The sequence below is a fragment of the Astatotilapia calliptera genome, chromosome 6, assembly GCF_964374335.1.
Source record: "Astatotilapia calliptera chromosome 6, fAstCal68.1, whole genome shotgun sequence".
Classification (NCBI taxonomy): domain Eukaryota; kingdom Metazoa; phylum Chordata; class Actinopteri; order Cichliformes; family Cichlidae; genus Astatotilapia; species Astatotilapia calliptera.
Genome location: NC_137427.1, coordinates 27,597,197 through 27,618,560, shown reverse-complemented (window position 1 = coordinate 27,618,560; position 21,364 = coordinate 27,597,197). Strand labels below are relative to the sequence as shown.

General features: G+C 42.0%; 2 protein-coding genes across 5 annotated transcripts; one reads left to right on the top strand and one right to left on the bottom strand.

Annotated features, from left to right (window-relative positions):
* The first annotated feature begins 2,419 nt into the window (after positions 1-2,419).
* On the top strand, positions 2,420-17,482 carry marchf1 (membrane-associated ring finger (C3HC4) 1). Of its 4 annotated transcripts, none has more exons than XM_026171394.2 (8): positions 2,420-2,924; positions 9,420-9,470; positions 10,550-10,623; positions 11,649-12,467; positions 12,621-12,801; positions 12,914-13,058; positions 15,541-15,585; positions 15,679-17,482. In XM_026171394.2, the coding sequence occupies exons 1-8, from the start codon at positions 2,838-2,840 to the stop codon at positions 15,993-15,995; spliced, it is 1,719 nt and encodes a 572-aa protein (XP_026027179.2). In that variant the 5' UTR covers positions 2,420-2,837; the 3' UTR covers positions 15,996-17,482. The 4 variants fall into 4 exon arrangements, with proteins under 4 accessions (XP_026027179.2, XP_080159145.1, XP_026027181.2 ...); XM_080303019.1 differs by having other exon boundaries at positions 2,421-2,955; XM_026171395.2 differs by lacking the exon at positions 2,420-2,924 and adding an exon at positions 5,071-5,923.
* Positions 17,149-21,262, bottom strand: tma16 (translation machinery associated 16 homolog). The gene is made up of 7 exons (XM_026171397.2): positions 21,123-21,262; positions 20,934-21,037; positions 20,610-20,647; positions 20,426-20,510; positions 18,205-18,353; positions 18,063-18,105; positions 17,149-17,859 (listed from the first exon to the last, which is right to left on the bottom strand). Exons 1-7 carry the CDS (start codon positions 21,123-21,125, stop codon positions 17,670-17,672), a joined length of 612 nt encoding a protein of 203 aa, XP_026027182.1. The 5' UTR covers positions 21,126-21,262; the 3' UTR covers positions 17,149-17,669.
* Between the last annotated feature and the right edge of the window lie 102 nt (positions 21,263-21,364).

Genomic DNA, 21,364 nt, shown 5'->3' with positions numbered 1-21,364 from the left:
CCTCATCATCTGTATCGCTGTTCTCTGAAACTGTTGCAGCATTGACTTCACACAGTTTTTTGTTTCTGCACCTCCTGGCAAAATGTCCTTTTTTCTTACAGTAATTACATGCGGCTTCCCTCGCAGGGCATTGTTGAAGATTGTGACCTTTTATGTCTCCACATCTTCTGCATTGTGTCTTTTTTTCTTTCTGTGTTTTGGCGGTTTGTTTATGTAGCGGTGTCAGCTGCTTGGGACGTGCCCCTTCTTGCCGTTTAGCATGGACACGGTTCAGTTGTGAGTTGGTAATATCCATTTTAAAGTTAGTGCTTAGCATCTCTTGTTGCTTCTTTACAAGCTCACTTTGTCGGGCTCTGTTAAGCGCTTTCTCTAGCGTTAGTTCTGGATCCATTTGTAGCTGTTCTGTCAATCGATTGTCTTTCAGACCCACGACAAATCTGTCTCGCACCATTTCGTCATGCAAAGTCCCGTATCCACAATGTTCTGCCAGACAATGCAGTGCAGTATGGAAGTTGTCAACTGACTCACCCGTCTCTTGTTGGCGCTGGTTAAACTTCGCTCGCTCAAATATGATGTTTCTTCGGGCTACGAAGTGAGCATCCAACCTCCTTTTAACGGTCTCATAATCGCTCGCCTCTTCGGGAGTCAGGTGCAGGGATACCAATATGTCCTCTGCCTCCTCGCCCATAGTGTAGATAAGGGCGTTCACTTGATTTTCGTCCGCTTGCGTCTCCAATCCAGACGCGATGCGAAATCTGTCAAAACGCTTTATCCATTTGGTCCAGTGAACTTCTCCGGCGGGGTGACTTGAAACTGACTCATGACGCCACGTCTCTTTTCGCGCAGCTCCTCTATGGCCGACCTTTAACCTGGCACCGACGCCGAAACCTTTCACTTATGCCCAACTAACGTTTCCAGTTGTCTTCTGACACCATGTTCCGTTATTTGAGGTTATGGATGTTATTTGACTGGAGGCATAACACACAGACACACGAGACGCCCCATTACTCCTATGAGTGTCCTTTATTATTTTTCCATCCCCCCCCACAACAACAACCCAGCAGAAACGTTCCTACCACTTAACATTTACCTGATACTACACTTTTGAGGGTTTATGTTAGGGCTGTTCGATATAACGATATATATCGGATGAGGATATAAAAACGTCTATAGTTTCATTTTACGCTGTCGTTTGTTTCATGATGTCGCAAAATAAACTATTTACGGCAATATTTTTTCACCATTTTGATGGTCACTGTAGTGCCTATATTAATTTCGTAAAGTTCTCTCTTTCTCTTATATTTTATATAACCACACTATGGACAGACAAGCACCTGTTTTTATGCGTTGTGGTTAGCAACAACGATGGTAACACCATCGCGTGTCCGCTTGTTTATTTTCCACATAAACCTTTCACAATAAAGCTCAAGATCCTGTTGAGACTTTTCAAAATAAACTGAATCACGTGAAATAGCAGATTGTTTACGGATGACAAGTAAAAAAGAGCCGCCAGGTGCTAAAAAATAAACCTTAGACTCAAACGTTAGAACAGGCTTTTCCCCGCAGCACGCCGTGTAATAAATACAAAGAAAACGGCGGCTGTTACAACTTATGTCTAAAAATGTATAGTTTCATGCATCGGTTAAAACACTCGACTCCAGCTACATGACGCGCAGCTGGAAACACTTCCAGCAAGACGAGCTGCCCGAGATTCACAGAATTTACAGAAAATGTTACATTTTTGTGATTTATATCGTTATCGGACGATAGAATTCTTATATCGGGATATGAGATTTTGGTCATATCGCACAGCCCTAGTTTATGTGTAACCTGTGAATATTGGGGTGCTTTGTTTATTTTTTAAATGTGTCACATGTATTTTGTAACTCTTTGTCTCACAAAGTAGTTTGAGCTACTTTTTAAAAGCATCTTTAGTTGCTCCTAGTTTAACTCCTGGCTCTAGTTTCTCTAATACTACCTGAGCATGTCTGTGAAGATGCCCCTGCTTTTCAGTAATCACTTTCAGTCACACATTTTCCGGTTATATCAATCATAATCCTCGTGACCCGAGACCATGTGAAATAGGATTACATCCTTGCCACCCACACACACACAACCCTCCCACACACAAACGCACTCTTTGAAGTGAAGACTGATATGGCTGGAGATTTGTCCTTTCATAGCGAGTCAGATATTAATGTTCGTTTAATTGCCTAACATGACTGAAGGAATGAGGTGTGTGTATGAGTGAGTGCTGTCCATGTGCACAAGTTGTGTAAGCTTATTAGCAGCGCCACTGGTCTGAGGAGGAGATTGAGGTTAGTCTAAGCCCTAATCCTCGTGGACCTTATGCTTGTTATACAGCGACAAAATCCTGGCTCCACCCCTTTTGCAAAGACACACAAGAACACACACATACTCTCACACACTCACACACACGTGCGTCACAACAACACAGTTTCCCTGCCTCCTTGTTTACTGCTCAGCTCCATCTCAACTCTTCCTCTCTTGTCTCGCTCTCAGGAGGAAAGCGAAAAAAGGGGAGGAAGAGGAGGAGGTGGTGGGCACTGTGGAGTAGTTTCCCAGTCGTCATGACGACCTCACACCCCACCATCCTGCTATCTTCTTGTTACCACGGTGACCTGATCCCGTTTCATCTCCGCTCTTCTTGATGATCCGGATTGGCTCGATAAATAAGTGCGATCCGGGAGTGCCTCTTCTTATTTCAGGAACGAGCTTGCGGACGCGAGAACAGATCCCACGCAGGGACGCAGATTGGAGGACAGGACTGGGAATGCTGTGGGAGTAACTCCGGAGCGTTGCCTGGAAACAGCAGCATGCCAGTACAACAGATAACTGTGGTTCCGTCCAGGGACATAGCCAACAATGGCAAGAGTGCTCTTCGCTCCAAAGACAAGACCGAGGTGAGTCTCTGACCTCGAAATTTCACTAAGGGTGAGTAAAGGCTTTGTGTGACCGTTGTGTTGTTGTTTTTTTGGTTAAGGCTTAAAAGTAGCATAAAGTTGGTGATTTAAGATTGCAAAAAAGTTGTTTCTGCTGTCAGAAGGCTGAGGTAAATCGATTCAGTATTAATCTTGTGGACATTGTGTGTGTGTGTGTGTGTGTGTGTGTGTGTGTGTGTGTGTGTGTGTGTGTGTGTGTGTGTGCGCGCGCACGCTTCTGTGCGTGTTTTTTATCAGCCTTCAGTTTCAGTTCCCAGGCTTTTCAGCTCACTCACTAAACAACACACATGTACAGTATAGATGTATCACAGATCCTTCACTTGGGGTTTGGTGCTTTGAGGTAGAGCCTGACATCATAGCTATCATATCACAGACTGAAGGATTAAATTACATCACATCAGTTCACAGCAAGTAAAATATCCCACAGTGACACATCATGGCACACACACAGCTGTAGGAGCTGATGGAGCACAGCTCATATACGTAAGCATTTTTCATGCAGGAGAGCTCGCTAAACAAATTGAATGGTCAAATTTATCATCTTGATATTTAAGCTGTATACAATTTTAATATAGCATCAACTTATCCAAAATAACATTCCATCTTAAAATACTCCTTGATATCTGCAGTTCTTCAGTTGCTGATTAAAGTTTTCCACCATCAGAGCAATGGTTTCATAATGTCAGGAATGGGCCTAAACTTGACCTCACTTCACTTCATGGTATGCTGTGGTACAAAAACTGCTACACATCTGGTCACAGGTGATAAAGTCAGATGCATAGCATAGTGCTGTATTTCTCTGACAGTACTGATAAAGAACAGGATGAGTATAATGCCCATACATTATCTAACAAATAATACTCATACATAATTTGTTGAATAAGTCTTCCCAGGCTAGTTTCTTTGTTTTTGATATCCCCCTAATCATTACAAATCTGCTTATGAAGCGAGAAATTGCTGAAATAGCTGTGCCAGCTTCCTCAGGTTGGTGCAGTGTTGTGTTTTCTTCTTAATCTTGTAGAGCAGTCCCAAAAGTATACAGACTTTTGGAAATGTTCATCATTTCATTACATTGTGGGGGGGTTTTTTTGTTTTGTTTTGGGTTTTTTTGTTGCAATTTTCCTCTTTTTTTCAGTTGCAGCTGAGAACAATCCAGTGAAGAAAATACAGTTAATGGACTCAAAGTTAATCTGAATAAATCAACCATGATACATCATGTGTACCATTACTGTTTGGTTACACCAGTGGTTTAAGGCTGGATTTGTGGGGCACTTCCACCAGAGGAACCTTATCCTGCTTCTATTGCAGAAACACCTGCAATAACTGTAATATCTAAACATTGGTGTTTGTACAGTAAGCTGTTCTGATCTTGTTTAAAAATGTATTCTACTTTTACCACAGGGATAGAATATTATTTTTGCACCATCAGTGTGATTCCTTGTTAGTGAGCTCTTAGCCAAAAACTTCTTGGCATGGTGTGCAGAGTGTCCTTAAAAGTTTGAGGAAAATGGATAAGAAAATAGCAGATGAAGAAGTGGCAGGCCTAAAAACTATCTGCAGCAGATGAACACTATCTGAGAGTCATGTACTGAAGAAATGGGAAAAAAAATCCAGCAAATACCTGACACAAAACCTGAGAGATGCATCCGGACCTTCAGCAGATCCATCTACTGTTGGAAGGGTTGCTGTCAAGAAGTCATTCTTTAGGAAGGGAAACGGGAAGAAAAGGTTGAGGTATGTCAAATTGCAAAACAACTGCGCTGAAAATCAGGGGCAACAGGTCTCATGGAGTGATGAATCCAAATGTTACATTTTTGGTTCAAATTACCATTACATAAGGAGGAGGTCAGGAGAGTCTAGGGCCTTTTGTAATGTGGAGGTGGAGGCTCTGTATGGTTTTGGGCTGCATTTCAGCCGGTGGTGTTGGAGATCTTGTCAGAACTGATGGATTTGCAGTACTACATGGAATAAATGGAAATACAGTATATGAAGTAAAAACAGAGTTTGTACAATTTTGGCAAGCTTGTACGTCAGAATTTAGTATAACCACTTTTGATCATCAGCACAGCCTGAACTCTCTATTTCTTGTAAGTTTTCAAGTCGTCTTCAGGAATAGTTCTCCAGGCTTCTTGAAGAACATTCAGAGCTCTTCTTTGTATGTTGGCTGCCTTTTGTTCTGTTCTCTGTTGAGAAGATATCACACTGCTTCAGTAACGTTGAGGTCATGGCTCTGATCCATGACTGATGGTGTTTTATCGTCTGTTTTTCTATCCAGGTATGTTTTCACTGCATTGGCAGTGTTTTTGGTGATCTTGGTCATGCTGAAAAACGATGCTGCTGCTAATCAGACACTTTCCAGATGGTGAGATGCATAGTTGTTACATTTGGATTTCCATGTTTTTAAATGCTACGGCTTGTGCTCGTAAAGCACTGAAACACTGTTCCTTTCTACCGTTTTGATCTGCATCTTAAGACGATCTGTTTATGGTTGATATTCGGCTGAAGTTTCAACAAAAAACAAACAAAAAAATATATTGTTGGAACAATCAGAACTTGATAATAAAGTCAGGATTTGCTGACAGTTGTTGGTCAGTTTGGTCTGTGACTCTGGGTTTCTTATGGAATTGTATCTGTTGTTTTCACCTGAACTTTCACTGTGGCTCAGTGAACACTTTGTGTTATAAAGACACAAATGCTCTGAGGTTGTTTAAAGCTGGAATTTTGTCAAATGCACCGTTTTCAAATATAAAGTGTGCAGCTGCAGTGTCACGGTTGGTTGTCTAAATGTGGCTGTAGGTGTGTTTGATCGTATGCCAAACTACAGAACCAAAATACATCCCTCAGTCCATGCTACATCACTTAATCCCCTCTGAAGAAACATGCACATGTCCACACACAGACTCGCCAGAGTTTCTGCTGTGCATCAGAGCCAGAGTGCCAACAGAGGATTCGAGGTTCAGGTGAGCGACAGCAGTACGCTACCTCTGAAACTTCACTTCATTACTGGAGAGCTATCAGTTATAGCTTATAGAAGCTAAATCTAGAGGAATTATGTGTTTTGCTGGAGTCTTATGATGGTCAGTTTCTTATTGCCCTCTTTTGCTGTGGCATTTAAAAGTTGATGCACTTAAAAAATTTGATGTCGTGTATTTTCTCTAAGAATTCATGACCAAAGTATTTTTGTGAGTGTTTAGCCCTGATATTAGGAATTGTAGAATAGCATTTGCTCTTATATCTTTGAATAGTATTTTTTAATCTCTGTTATGTGCCAGCCAAAGAATTGAAGTGTCAGTACTGTACCAGTGCTATGAACGCAGTCATTATTATGGTATTATGGTGCTTTATGCTCGTCTGCTAAGGGTAAAGCTTCTTTTTGCTTTTCTCTTGATTAACCTTTGTTGTCACATAGATGTATTTCGAATTGATGTAATGTCCTTTCGTTTAGAAAGGCAAGAAACTGTTTTACATATTCACACAATGAGCAAGCTAGAAAACGTCTATAAATACACAAAGTGTTATTTTGTCTGCTAGACTGCTGTTGTGCAGTTAGACACATCTCACCCCTTTATCATGTAAAGCATATTGTGCACACGTGCTTTATAAAAGACAGGTTAACTATCTGACTGGGTCTGTGCAGTATTTATTTTTAGGTGTAGGACAAACTTGTGCTGCCTCCCTTGTTTTTGGCCTCTTTTCTTACCTGAGAGGTGCTTCTTCTTTATTTGTACGTATGCTCCATCAAAGGAAGTGTGCTTGAATTGTTTGGGCTTTGTTGGCCTTAGAAGGGTGAAAGACTCAGTTGCAGGGTATCGATAAGTTGTAGCAACTCACACATGACGTGTTTTGGAACTTTATCTATGAGTTAAGGTTGGTCCCAGATGTGTTTAGCCTAGCATAGCACAAAGACTAGAAGCAGGAGGAAACAGTTGGCCTGGCAGGCTCAAGTCTGTTTCCTGTTGATTTCTTTTTTGTTGTTTTAAGCAATGTTAAACACTATTTAGAGCAACAGAATGCAAGAAGGAAAATGGTATTAATCGCCCCATCTATTACTTTTTTAAAATAATAAAACAGCACATACATGTCCATGCACGTCTTTTCCAAAAGATATTCTAGTTTGGTAAAATAAATCAGTTTTGTTGGAGAATGTCTGCTTTAGCTCACTGGTTGTGTAGCTGATGTTGGTTGTGTTTTGGGGGTAAGCATTAATGTTAATGGAAAAAACTCCAAACAAAATCAAGATCTCATTATTTCCTTTCATAGCTGTAGTCTTTGATCACCCACTTCTGGGGGGTTTTTTTGTTTGTTTTTTTGACGCATTAGAGGTTTACCACAACACGGAAACCAACCTGACTGGAAGGAATTACACGACTCCCAGGCATCAGTAGTTGTATCTTCTTAGAAATACCCTTTTTATTATGAAACTTTGGAAAGATGATGTGAGTAATTATAACTGGTCACATACATGTGAACACGTGTCCATCTCCTCTAAAAGGCAGAGGAGTGTTTGCTTTGAATCCAAGCAGGGCTGCACTGATTTAAAAGTGGCCATCAGAAAATCCCTTGATCAGCTTAGATGATGCAGTTCTCTGCTTGTCAGTGTCTCTTATTTATTTCAGTGATTTTCACAGAGTGTACCTACAACTGTGGCTGTGTATGGGCTGATGCAAGCTCAGGTTTTCCTATTTTATGTCAAGTATTTAAAAAAATAGATCTATGGAAAAACCACGCACATTTAACATTCCAACTTTGAACTCCACAAACATCCTGTAAGATACATAAAACTTAACAAATCTCAGCCCTTTAAAGTGTCCACTTTCATACTGACAGGTGTTATAGATACTCTATAATATATGACATTAGGATCAGATGGGTACTGGTTTTGGGAAAAGTTGCAGTTACATCTTTGGTTTTAGGATTTATTGACAGAAAGGAAAATACAGCCAGCTTTATCCATGATGTCCATTGTCCTTTTAACTCCTGCCAGTTCATTCTCCACTGCCCACCCACAGCAGTAGCAGACAGTTGGTAGGTTATTAGCTTGAGCTCATTGCATGTATGATACTTAAAACAGTATCCAACAAATATCTGCAACAAAGCCAGATTTAATCCCATAATGCAGGTGCAAAGGTCCATGTGGCTGAGGATGAAAGCGAACCAGAAAAATAATTGCTCGCTGTGACTGCTTCGGTTCATCTGCATTACTTATTCAGCAATCTGTAGCTTTCCCAACTCACAACCAGCTGATTTCATTTGAATTGAGCCATGTTGTTGATGTGGTTCATACGTAAACTAGAAGCTAGGTTTCAGTGATATGATGGTAAGAATTTTGGGATCAGGACAGATCGAAAGTGTCTGGAAAATAATTTGGCACCAAATTATTATGGAGAAGATATTTTCCTTCTTGGTGGTTTACCAGCTGGTCGTCACTTGGTAGCTCCCACTCGCCACCATCTCATTGGTAAGTAAAGCTGCTGCAGGCCACAGATGTCTGCTGGCGAAGCCCAAGGTCTAATAGGTGAGTTCAGACAATCAGCGCTCAGGGCAGATTCTAGAAAAAGTGCCTTAAGTTGCCTTTAAATAGAGACACATTGCAGAGCAGCATCTTGAGCTCTTAGCAGGACAACCAGGTAATAGGATTGGCTGGCTTTAGCTCAGGTCACAATGAAGCAGCAAGGACATGAGGCTGTGCACGACTCTTGATGCTGGATTTTCATCGGTAAACACAGTAGGACTGATCAGCGCTGAATACCTGCTGGTGTTAAAAGCAGCTTAGTTTGATTATTGGAGTTTTGTTTTTATTGCAGATTTAAACTTTAGTGTCTTTTCTACAAAAACAGACACATTTCTCACCTCGCCTATTTTTGGAGGTCTTGGTGTTGGGTGGGTGGGGGCACGGGGAAGATTTAAACTTTAGTTTGAACGTTAACAGCATGCCTGATGTGTGTAATCATTTGATTTAAATTATAATGATTGCAGTTTGAAGGTGAAGCCGCCAGGTGATTTAGAAGTTATTGCTAAAGCTATTATGCGGCATTCATTTCTCAAAAAAAAAAAAAGAAAAGAAACAAACAAATATAAATGAAAAAAACAAAACCCTTTTGCTGCTTTTCTGTGCATTAATATTCACCTTCCTGAACTTGACATGGGCATATTTGAGTAGTTTAAAAGACTTTATCTATCATTATCATACACAGAAAAAAAAAAAAAGCAGCAGCAGCTCTGCAGCAGATTGCACTAACACATATTCGGGTGAATCAGCCATTAGCTGAAGTCGACACAAGGGCTGTAAAATATTGTTCCAATATGATTTTATGGTTCTGTCTGGTGTTGTGTGCCAAAGAAATCATTGGTTTAAAAGCCTCAGGCTCCACAGCTGCTGCGCACTATTAAAGCATCACATCCTTCAGCGTGTTTATTGGGCTCTAATGATTTTCTGTCTCTCCATCTCCCCTGCAGGGGAGGAAGGCACCTGGGCGCTCAGGGAGTCGATCCAGCAACATCTCCAAGGTAACTGTTAAATATCGGTGCTTAAAGCATTAAAATTAAGGTCACAGTTCATAGTGTACGGTAGCATTGCATGGGAAAGCACAGTTTGATGTACGAGAATGTGGTTAGGGTGTGTGTCACACTTAGAGTAGAGATGGATGTTCACAAAACACCAAGTGCACACTGATGCATGACTCACACAGAGTACTCAATTTTCATTTAAGGTCCATTAGTTCAGATTTCTCATATAAACATCAATCATCATTTGAAAAGCTACAGATCACTTTTTTTTTTATCACATCTATAAGTCTTTTCTATTTTTTTTTTCGCACGGCCTTCAAATAAATAAGGCTCGCTACCCTCACGCTGGTTTTTAGCAGCACTAGGCAGCTGTTTTTAACAAAAACAACATCACCGGCTGAAGACTGTCTTCAGTGTATTCCGATGAATCATCTGAGACTAAACCCGATTTGAAAGTAGAAATCATAACACGGAAGTTAAGTTTTTTACATGACCAGAAATGCAGCTCAAATAGCTCTAGTTACTCTACTTTTGCCAGAGGCGGAAATAAGCAGTTTTTTGTTCACATATTAGCTAAAAGAGCTTCAAAAAGCAGCAGCGATTTTATGGGTGCATAAATGAGGTGCAACCTACTCAGTGTCACTGATTATTGAATGCAAGCACAGTGGAAGAAAACTTTTTGCAGTGTGTAGGAGAGAATCTAAAAGCTGTTTTCCCTCAGAAATTAATGATTCACCTTCAATCTTATTGTAGTATTTTATATATATCTACTGTCTATATTTTATGCATTAGGTAAGTTAAATTGTCAGTACCTACAGTAAGAGTTACAGTAAAGGGTCACCCACATGACAAATGATAGTACATTAAGGAGTATGTTTGATACTCAAATCTTAGGGTTTTGGGTATTTCAGGAGTACCTTCTACAAAAAATAAATGAATAAAAAAATTAAAATGCAACCACATTTGAGCACCAGTAAACATTTACTGGCACCTGATTCATAAAACAATGTGTGATTGGTTGTTTAGTAACTCATAAGTAATTGTAGAATGCACTAAATAGAGGATGTTGGTGGTTGCAGGCTAGCAACTCGACTGCAGGGCTCACTACAGCCTCAAGGACATCCATAACACCATCCGCTCAGGACATATGCAGGTAAGATTGGCTTCTCTTGCAGTTACAGTTACCTGGGAAGAGAGACTCCATTCCTTGACTATCTGCAAATATCTGTTCAGACATCTCTTTTAAAGCCAGGAGCAGCCAGCCTTCTCTCTGTGATATTAACATGCACACTTCTCTTCTGAGTGGGAGACTGAATTAGCATGGTCGGCTGCACCCCAAGGGCATAACAAACTTAAAATGTGTGCTGTGGCGCTCCCATAGTGCAATCAATGGGGGGAGATGACTGATTGCAGAAATGGAAACCTTCAGCTTGTTATACCCACTGGTGCCGTGTTGGCCACACTGACAGGCTCAGTCCTTTGGCTTCATGGTCGAAACAAGCCTCTGTGTGTGTGTGTGTGTGTGTGTGTGTGTGTGTGTGTGTGTGTGTGTGTGTGTGTGTGTGTGTTAGCACCTTAATTTGCTGTCCTAAGTTCAGTCCATGTCCACTGCCTGCTTGTTTGATTATTTAGTCTGATCATAAGCTGTAGTTTCCATTCTGTTTCCTATTATCCATTTCCTGTTTTGCAGCGGCAGCTTCTGTCCAACTACTCTCAGCTTCAAATGAAACAGAAGCTGTGTTAGCAACCTCTAATAGCAAATAACTCTTTGTTATCTACATTAATTAAAGAAGAATGAGATATTCTGTGATCATAACGTGTTTCCAAGTATAAGAGAGAAATCATAGGCAGCCCTAATTCTGTCACTTAGAAATTAATCTGAATGACAGCAGAGAATATATAAAGAGAAGTGTCATTTTACCGTAAATACACCAGAAAGCCTGAAAAAGAAAAGAATCAGTGTTGCAATGGTGTAAAGTCCAGTTACTTGTTACTGTAAGTAATCAAAATCAAAAATGGTAGCATAAATTGTTACTAGTAAATTGACTAAACTTAATCTTTAAAATCATGCAGCTATGTTTCAGCCCATTGCTTTAGTTATGACAGATTTATGTTTTTCCATCTTGTTTCACTTTATTTCATCTCCATCTGTGTGTGAATGTGTGTGTGTGTGTTTAGTTCTGGACAGCTGACCCGCTTAGAGGAGGATGTGTCTGAGTCACGCAAACACAAAAAGCACACGCACAACTCCTCTGCAATGACGGTCACTGGCACCACTCTGGGCTCATCGGCTCAGGCACAGAAAAAGCAGGTGAAGCGACGTCACCGCCGCAAGAGAAGCAGCTGCACGGCCATCGACTGCGTGGAAACCAATGGCAAGCACGACCACAGCGACCGGAGCCTCAGCTCTGACCGTAGTGAGCTGGGCGAGAAGAGGGAGCACTCCTTCAGGAACCGGAGGGATCTCCCGCCTCGCTTCCGGTGCACAGGTGCGCCGCATTCAGACTCCTCTGAGGATGAGGCGTGCCGCGAGAGCCGCAGCTGGAGCAAAGAGAAAGCCAGAAGAGCGCGCCGCCGCAGCGGGAGCAGCCGGGACAGGGAGGTGATAAACCCACACAAAGGAGGAGAAGACAAAGCCGAGATCATGGAGCTGCAATCTGTGGGCTCAGATGAAGGGAAAGAGAGTCAACCTCTGATGGAGGACAGCAGCGGCCTTAAGAAGCGCCACAACCACGGGAGCTCAGTGAAGAGAGACGGCCATGCATCGCAGAGGGATCGATCGCAGGGCAGAGATAAGGATACGAAGAGCTACAAGTCACAGAGCCCAAGAGGCAGCTCCTCATTGGCCGATGACGGCGAGGAGCTCATCACCAAGAGATACCAGGAGAAGGGTTCAGGGGGCGGGGATATGTCAGTGCCCACACTCCAGAAACACTGTGGTGCGAATGGGAACACACCGCATCCCTGCTCTGACGACTCTGAGCTGGAGGTCTGCAGGTTAGTTACATAAGTGTGAAAACTGATCATGTACTGACCCCAAGTTTATCTTCATTGCCCAGATGAGGCCAAACAAACAAAGACAAAGAGAGGCACTAAAATAAAACAGTGCAGAGACTGCAGGTCATTTCTCCTCCTTCTGTCTGTGTGCAGGATCTGCCACTGTGAGGGGGACGACGAGTGTCCGTTGATAATGCCCTGTCGCTGCACGGGAAGCCTCAGTTTTGTTCATCAGGCCTGTCTCAACCAGTGGATCAAATCCTCCGACACTCGCTGCTGTGAACTCTGCAAATTTGACTTCATCATGGAGACGAAGCTCAAACCTTTAAGCAAGGTACGCCGCACACACTTAGGTCTTCCTGAAAAGCGTTAAGCGCTGAGATATGCAGGGCAGTTCTGAGCGTGTTTCTCTGTCTCCCTCCTGTGTTCGCGCCTCTTTCTTCCAGTGGGAGAAGCTACACATGTCGAAGAGCGAGAGGAGGAAGATCTTCTGTTCAGTGCTGTTTCACCTGATAGCGATAGTGTGTATGTTGTGGTCGGTCTACATTCTGGTGAGGAGAACTGCTGAAGAGATCCGACTCGGAAAGAACGGTCAGTGCTTTCCCTTCGCCTCCCCGCCGCTCACACGCCAGAGTCAGGCAGCATGCAGTACGGTCCCTGTGGTGTCTCCTTCACTGTTTGCATGTCAACACGTGTGTCCATAGTTACATGTTGGATACTATTTCTCACCACATGTAACATAAACAAAAAGCCTTCTTTTTTTATTATCATCTACTATGATCAATGTGTGGATCTATATTTATAATTATAATTAAATTGTCTGCTGATAGTTTGTCTTTTTTAAATGAGAATTATAATTGAATGTCACCTTTCACCCACTTACTTCACTTTCTTTTTCTGGATGTGCGTAGCGTTTGTTAATGCACCCTATGAGCCATAAAATCCCTCAGATTTCATATTCACCTCTTCTCTTATAGAATAACCGACAAATACACAGAATTAGTAAGAACTCCTAAAATGGGTGCATTAATGTGTGGGTGTTGTTTTCCTTTTCATTGATTCATTCATACAGATGGCATGAGTGAGTGGAAAGGAGTTTCCACTCACTCACACAGAGTAGGTTTAACTTCTTTAATGTTTCTTTTCTGGTGTAGTCAGTTACTTATGGCCGGTATTGATGTGGGTGGAATGGATTTATACAGGATTGTAACCATGCAAAGTGTATTAGCTTCAACTCTACTGGTACAATATGTCAAAGAATACAGTGTGCATAATCCACTCCCAACATGCCCCCACAGCACCCCACAGGGTACCTTTAACCTGCAGGTATGCCTGACTCTGGTTAAGTGATTTTAAAAAGTTTCGCCTGTTTGGGTATATTAGGTACATTATACATTAGGTGTTTTACTGTGATAGTCGTCCCTAAACATTAGACACATTAGGCGTCCTGCTCTAGTGTGGAAGACGGACTTTGCTTTTAGACATCCTCTGAAGAGTTAACTTGCAGTTTCTCAGACAGTTTATAACATTTGAAAGTCTCAAAATAAATGTGTGAAGCTGCTGAACTGAGCATGTTTAGCAATACTTGTGGTATGTGGCCAAGTAACTACATCGCGCTTGCCATATTCACAGGCCACTTTATTAGGTACATGTGTTCAACTGCCAATTAAAAGAAATATCTAATCAGCCAATCACATTGGCTGGTTAGATATGGTCAAGATCATCTGCTGATGTTCAAACTGAGCATCAGAATGAAGAAGTAGGGCCATTTAAGTGACGGGACGCCGTCATGGTTGTTGGTGCCAAATGGGCTCATCTGGGTAGTTCAGAAACTGTTGATGGACTAAGATTTTCCCACACAACCAGTGTGCAGCGGTTCTATGGAACGAAATTCCTTGCTAATGCCACAGATCAGAGGAGATGGGCCAGACTGATTTTGTCCCCTTATGAGAACAGTATGCACATCTCCTGATAACGCACCATGTCACACAATGTTCAAATCAATGTATTAACTGTACACAAATGGCCTCCACAGTCACCAGACCTCGGTCCAAAAGAGCAGCTTTGTGATGTGGTGGAACGAGAGATTCACATCACGACTGTGCAGCTGACAAATCTGCAGCTACTGTGTGATGTTGTTGTGTCAATATGGACCAAAATGTGTTTCCGGCACCTTGTTGAATCTGTGCAACGAAGAATCAAGGCAGCGGGACCTAATGAAGTTGAAAGTCACTGTTAACGAATATAAAAGAGCTTTTAGTTTAATGTGTCATTTTTGTGTTTCTGGGGAAATTAACATTTACTGAAAATGTTTCAATTTTATTATAATCAGATTTTTATTGCATTAACATGCAGTAAAAGTCAGTGTTACCTTACTGAACAGAAATCTTTGCATTTTTCAAGTAAACTGTCGCCGCTGGTGCATTTTCTTTTGACACTGGTCAAATAGTCTTTCTGGGACTGTTTGCAGGAAAATCTTTGTCAAGTCTGCGATGTGTTTACAGGAAGTTATTTTGACAAAGGTGACACATTCTTTGGTAATTCTAAGAGAAACACCTACCAAATTTATTGGAAAGTGAAACCCAAAGACCAACTGTCTGCAACAATAAGGTTTCAGATGTTATACTTCAAAGACAGGAAGGTTCCCACTGCAGCCTCGGAGTATAATCTTAACAACATAATAATAATAATTTTTTTAAAACAGCCGGATGGAGAAAACCACTTGGAAACTAATGCAAAAGTAATTTGCATGGTACACTACTTATACCTGAAATCTGTGAGATGAACACTCTCAGGAATGTGAAGATGATGCGATTGTTGATCAGTATCCTCTGATCCACGAGTTATCCTTCAAGTCACAGTTAACACCCCTCAGTGCTCTTCTACATTCATGGTTGTGTTCAGTGGTGGTGTGTGTCGTGTTGTGTTTACGATGTAGGACGTAAGAGTAGATGCAGAAAAATACATATGACCTATAAAATCATAAGCATTAATATTTAGAGTATTTCTACAGTGTTTGCACAATAGAATATTTTCTCCAGAGATTAAAAAGAGAAATCGCTCTTGATTGCAGCCGAATTATGGAGAGTTTCTCTTCTGAAGTACTATACGCCGCAGGGTAAGCACAGCTCTGCACATGCCACCATCTTGACCCCTCACACGTCTGCGAGGGGCACTAACAGCTGCTGTGTGTGTGTCGGTGTCCTTTCAGGTGTGCTGGAGTGGCCCTTCTGGACTAAGCTGATTGTGGTGGCCATTGGCTTCACGGGTGGCCTCATCTTTATGTACATCCAGTGTAAAGTCTACCTGCAGCTGTGGCGCCGCCTCAAGGCCTTCAATCGCATCATCACTGTGCAGAACTGTCCTGAGAAGGACCTGCACAACCCCCAGGCCCGGCAAAGCACCATCGCCAATGGCAGGCATGAAACCGTGGAGGTGCCGGTCAGCCAGGCCCCAGCTCCGGCAGCTCCGATGGACTCTGACACGTCAGTGGAGGCTGCCGTGGCGCCGGCGCAAAACCCTGTTTGACTCATCTCCTCCTGCTCCGAGAACAGTCCATAATCCCACTCTGCTCATGGTAATGTCAATGAGCACAGTGAGATTTGGACTTGTGCAGTGTTGTAATGTTGTTCTCAACTCCAGTGGGTGCTGTTGGACAAACGAACTGATCCAGTCCTTCGGTGATCCAGAAAAGTTGGGGTCAGAAGGGCTTCACGAAGAAAAGAAGAGGGGCAGAGTGTGGAGAGAGGACAGAAACAAAGCCATCGGCACAGAACGCTCGTAAAGACCGTGTTTTGTGGTTTACCGACACTATTTTATCCCAGTATGCACTTTCTCAACCTGCACTGATATGAGTTAAAGATGTGAACACTCTGCAGATGCTCATCAAAGGTCTCAGTATGTTTCAAATGAATCACGCATATGACTCGTAATCAGTCCCCACATCAGCTGACACTGTCACACATCCACAAGGCGGGACAATTAATAAGCTGCTTCAGCTTTTACCACCCAGCTTCTCTGACCTGCTTTCACTGATGCTGCCACTGTTCTGTGAGGGGGACTTGCTGCTGCTCTTGCTGAGAGCTGGGAAGTCCCAGAAGAGAGCCTACACAGTCCTGATTGGCCCAGCTGAAGCCTCGCATGAATTGTAGAATCAGAGATGCAACATTGTAGCAGATAAGGGCTACTCTGAAACGCTCCAGATTCAGTCACTGCAGCCACGGTGCTGACTCTGAGACCTGTAACACATCTGTGCCCCTGGTGTTCACTGAGACTTCTCCATTTAGAAGTTGAGCTGCTGTCGTATTTTTGAAAAAAACATATGGACCAATCACTTTACATGAAGTGCAGATCTATGACCCGCAGACACACTACTCAAAAGTTTTTAATGAATTTGGAAAAGTTGTCAAAAGTGAGAGTGAGGCAGGATAAAAAAATACAATAGCTTGAGTTTGTTTTAAACCTGCCTGATCGGGCCTGTGTGACAAGCTCTGAAGCATACTGAGACCTTTACTCTCCTTTTGGACAATCAGGTCTTCAGACACCAAAGAGTCAGATGTTATAAGTAGAGAAACAGACCGTAAACTGAACCTTTAGCTCAGTCGGAGATCTAAAAACGTAATAGTCTGAAAGTTATCGTCAGATTATTTGTTAAAATAGAAAGTCTACAGTAGCCCAGTCGTTTGCAGCTTCGGAGGTCCTGAGCTGGACAACCTTTATTTATATGTCGATGTAACTAGAGCTTTCATGGTTTCCCCCCATTCATGTTTTTACATTAGATTATGAGCATTTCTCTTGATTCGAACCAACACAAAGTCGGCCTACTCAAAGCGACTGTTACTCACACATGACCACTTTTATAGTCTCGATTTGGTTTCTCACCTCACAGAAAATACAGTTTCCTCTGTGTCTTAAACCCACCGCAACCGCTATTTTCTAAATAAAACAGAGCATTCTGGTTACATGAAACGCATATTTGTTTGTGCAATAAATGATGAATGTAGAAACCTCTGAAAGGCTGGTGTGAAGTCACTGAGAAACTTTTAGCAGGAGTTCAGACTGGGAAAAAAAAAATCTGACTTTGCTATTTGAGGCTGTAGCACCATCTCGTGGACGGTCCAGGAATAGCAGCAGCATTTTCTCACACATCACATTAAGTGTGCTGAAAGTCTTAATACTCCAGCAGGTCCAACATGAAGAGTCTCAGTGGGAGTCTGAAATCTCATCCATTTGCTCACTGTCCAAATCGCTTCCATCTTCCTCATTATCATCATTCTCCTGATTCTCCTCGCCCTCGTGTTTCTCCTCTCCTTCCTTCTTTGACTCTAAACTTTTGTTCGAGACCTTGCGCAGTTTAATATTCGGAAGTTTCTTCAGGTCCCCAGTCCACTCTCTGCAAAATTTAAAAATGCAACAATACTAATGACCAGTCTTCAAAATCGAATCATTTCAAGTTCAGACTTAAGAGTCCATGTATGCACTTTTATCAGCTGATCAGCCAATCCGTGAAATGATGGAAGCTGAATAATTATAACATCTTCTCAAACAAAGAGAAACAAGAGGTTGAGTTTAGCTCATTAAAGCTCGTCCACTCACCTAAAGGTCTTCAGATGTTTTCCATTGATGATGTCGGGGATTTCTGAAACACCGCAGCAGAGGATCAGACAGTTTTACAGCCAGAGGTGTCTATAAATTACTCGTTTTTTTTTATTTCTTTTTTTTAAAAACGAGGACTCACCGAAACCGACACCCTCAAACTGTGCCCGCTCTCGCTCGATGGTCTGTTTGATTACGGCCTCTCTGGCGCCATGGAGACGACCCTGCCGACCTTTGATCCCATTCATGAGTTCAATCTGCTCAAGTTCAGAGTCAAATCTGTGGAGGTATCTGAAGACAGAAAACATACTACTGTTCATACACTTTGTTGCTTCATTTTATTTTAGGATACATATACAAGTATTTCATGAGTTTAAAACACTTTCATTGGGGGAAAAATATAATTTATGCGTAAAGTCAATGTTTACAGTATTTAACCTTCTTCTTCATGAGATCTGCAGTTCTTTGTGGTGTGCTGGATATCAGTGTCCGGGCAAAATCCTGACTGATTGCGATTCATTCCTGGCTCATCAGTGCTCCAGGTTCATCACAGGTTCTGGGGTTCTGCTTGTTCACGTTCAAGGACTGTAACTAGATTATGGTGGCATTAGGATCTAGGTAGTTAATTTGATGATCTTCAGGCCGCTTAATTACCATTTTTTCCTCGGGACACGGTGCTCCTTTGTGCTGGAAAATGCAAAGATTGTCACCAAACTGTTCTGGGAGCGATAAAAGAAGCTGGTCTTTTAAGATGTTTTTATTGGCGACAAACTGATCGACTTGGGAACACAATCAGGATTTTCCCCTGACATGGATATCCAGCACACCATAGAGAACTGCAGAAGTTATGAAGAAAAGTCAGTGCTGTAAATTCCTTGCTTAAACTGTTATTTATGTGACCACAAAAGACTCTGAAACTCATAAAACACACATATGATTGATCTGTATCTTCGTTTCACATAAAAAGGAATACATTCGAATAAAAACTGCACAAAATTAACGCCACGGCTCAAACTTTTGGTTGTGATTGTTGAAGGTGATGGTTTCTGTTTATAGTCGGAGTGGAACCGACCAATCATGGTAGAGGGGGTTGGGTTCATGCAGGCTGGAGAATAAAACGAGGGCTGTATTAGGGCTGCCACGATTACGTCGACTATCAAAATTGTCGACGACTGATTTAATAGTCGATGCGTCGTTTGAAGCTTTGTAAGATCACAAAAGACGCAGGAATAATTAGTAAGATTTAAGAGTGTAATAACGGACTGAAACAGAAGATGGCACCGCTGCATGTACAAGGATGGCAGCTGCCGTTACACCCCGAAGAAGAAGTAGCTCTGTCCCAGAATTCATAGCGCAGCCCAGCTCAGTTTCCAACAATGGCGGCAGCTAATTAGTTTTAATATTACTCTTTCTGGGTCACAAAATAAACGTTTAACATATTTTCAGGCAAGAATGTAGCTGTGTAAACCTCAAATATCTGCTCAGTTTATCAAGACACCACATATTTTCAAAAGCGCGCCGACGTTTTCGGAGACGTCTGTTAGCGAATAGCTGGATAGCTAGCCGGGGGCAAGGCTAACTAGAGCCTGTGAGAACACCGAAATCGTTTTCAAACCCACCGCCGTCTTTCGCTACTCAGATTAAACATATATAAGTCACTGAGATAACTTAAAAATGTTATTGTTTGGCTTTTTTTTAGTATTTTATTTGTTCCTGAGTAAATCGGTTTGGCTGAGATTAAAGTTATAGTTTTTACACAGCTGAATAAACGTCAAGCAGACAACTGATCATCAGAAGTGTGAGATGCTCCAGAATTTACTCCAGTGTCCTGTTATATTTTAGATAGAAAGGAGTTTATTAAACTTCACCGAGACAATCTGCAAATTTCATTCAAATTTAATAAACTATCATCTTGTCTTTATTTTTAGTTAGCACCTTAAACACTTAAAGCTGTAAGCTAATGATAGTTATATAAGAGCAGATGCTGCTGGTGCAATAAGCTGTAGTTTTACGTCCAATGGATGATGATCTGATTAGTCGACTAATCACAAAAATAATCAGTGACTAGTCGACTATCAAAATAATCGTTTGTGGCAGCCCTAGGCTCTATTTGCCCAAATGAAATCATCACCTGCTGTCTGATGACATGTAGCGTTTTGTAAACAATGGCCAGCTGATGGATGATGAAGTCTCAGCCCTGAAAACATGAACCACTCTCACCAGAGACTGGGGCAGCTCACAGACTGGCTGATGGGCTCACAGTTTAATGCATGTACGGGCTCTCTCTCTCTTTTTGTTTGTGCACTTCCAAATGAAAAATAATGTACTCCAAATTCAAAATGAACATAAGCCCAGAGCCAAACCTCTCAATGATGTCGCAGGCGTCTTTTTTTGTGTAAGTCGCCTTAGCTGGATCCAGCTCACTCTGAAACCACAAGAGCTTCTCACCTGTGATTGGAGATACAAGAAAAAAAGGAAAGAAAACATCAATAAACACCTTTTTCTTTTTTGCTCTTGCAATAACATGAACGAAAAGCTTGCTCTCACCAATGTTGCTTAGACGAGTAGCTTTCTCAGTCTTTTGCCTGCAGCATCAGAAAGAAACCAGTTAAACCTCCTTTAAATCATCACACAGACGCTGTTTACTTCACACAAGAGGTTAAAGAAAACTGTCAAGGCAGGATGAAGTGTCTCAATCAGCCCAAGTTACATTTAATAACATGTCCCTGGAGCCACGCTCGTATTTGCATCTGCAGACTCGCAGCGCGGAGGCGGAGACATGGCAAGAGTTTAACACAATGCTCAAATGTGAGGCTAACAACATGCTATTGATTCGTTAAGGTGAGCTGATCTCTGCGGCCATCTACAAACCTCTCTTTCCTCCTAAGTCTGCACTCCTCTCGGGCCATATAAGCTGCCTTCCGGCTGTACGGATGAACCACTTTCTCCGCAGGTTTTCCCCTCTGAATCTTCGGCTAAAAAACACGACGAGCTCCGATCATTTAGAGGCCTTTTATTAACGCTACACAAACAGAAAACCCCACAGTTCAACATACTCACCATTTTAACTGTGGAAACACGTGTGCTGCGGGGTCTGTTGACAGCTGGACCGGAAGTGGTCCGTCTTCAAATTAAATCCGGACGTCGTGCGGGGAAACTAGAGAGGTTCCTCCAACTTAATGAGATACCTCTACTACTACTGCTACTAATAATAATGAAATTTTAAGATGCGATCAAAAATAAATTGAGAAATTTATACACACACACACACACACACACACACACACACACACACACACACA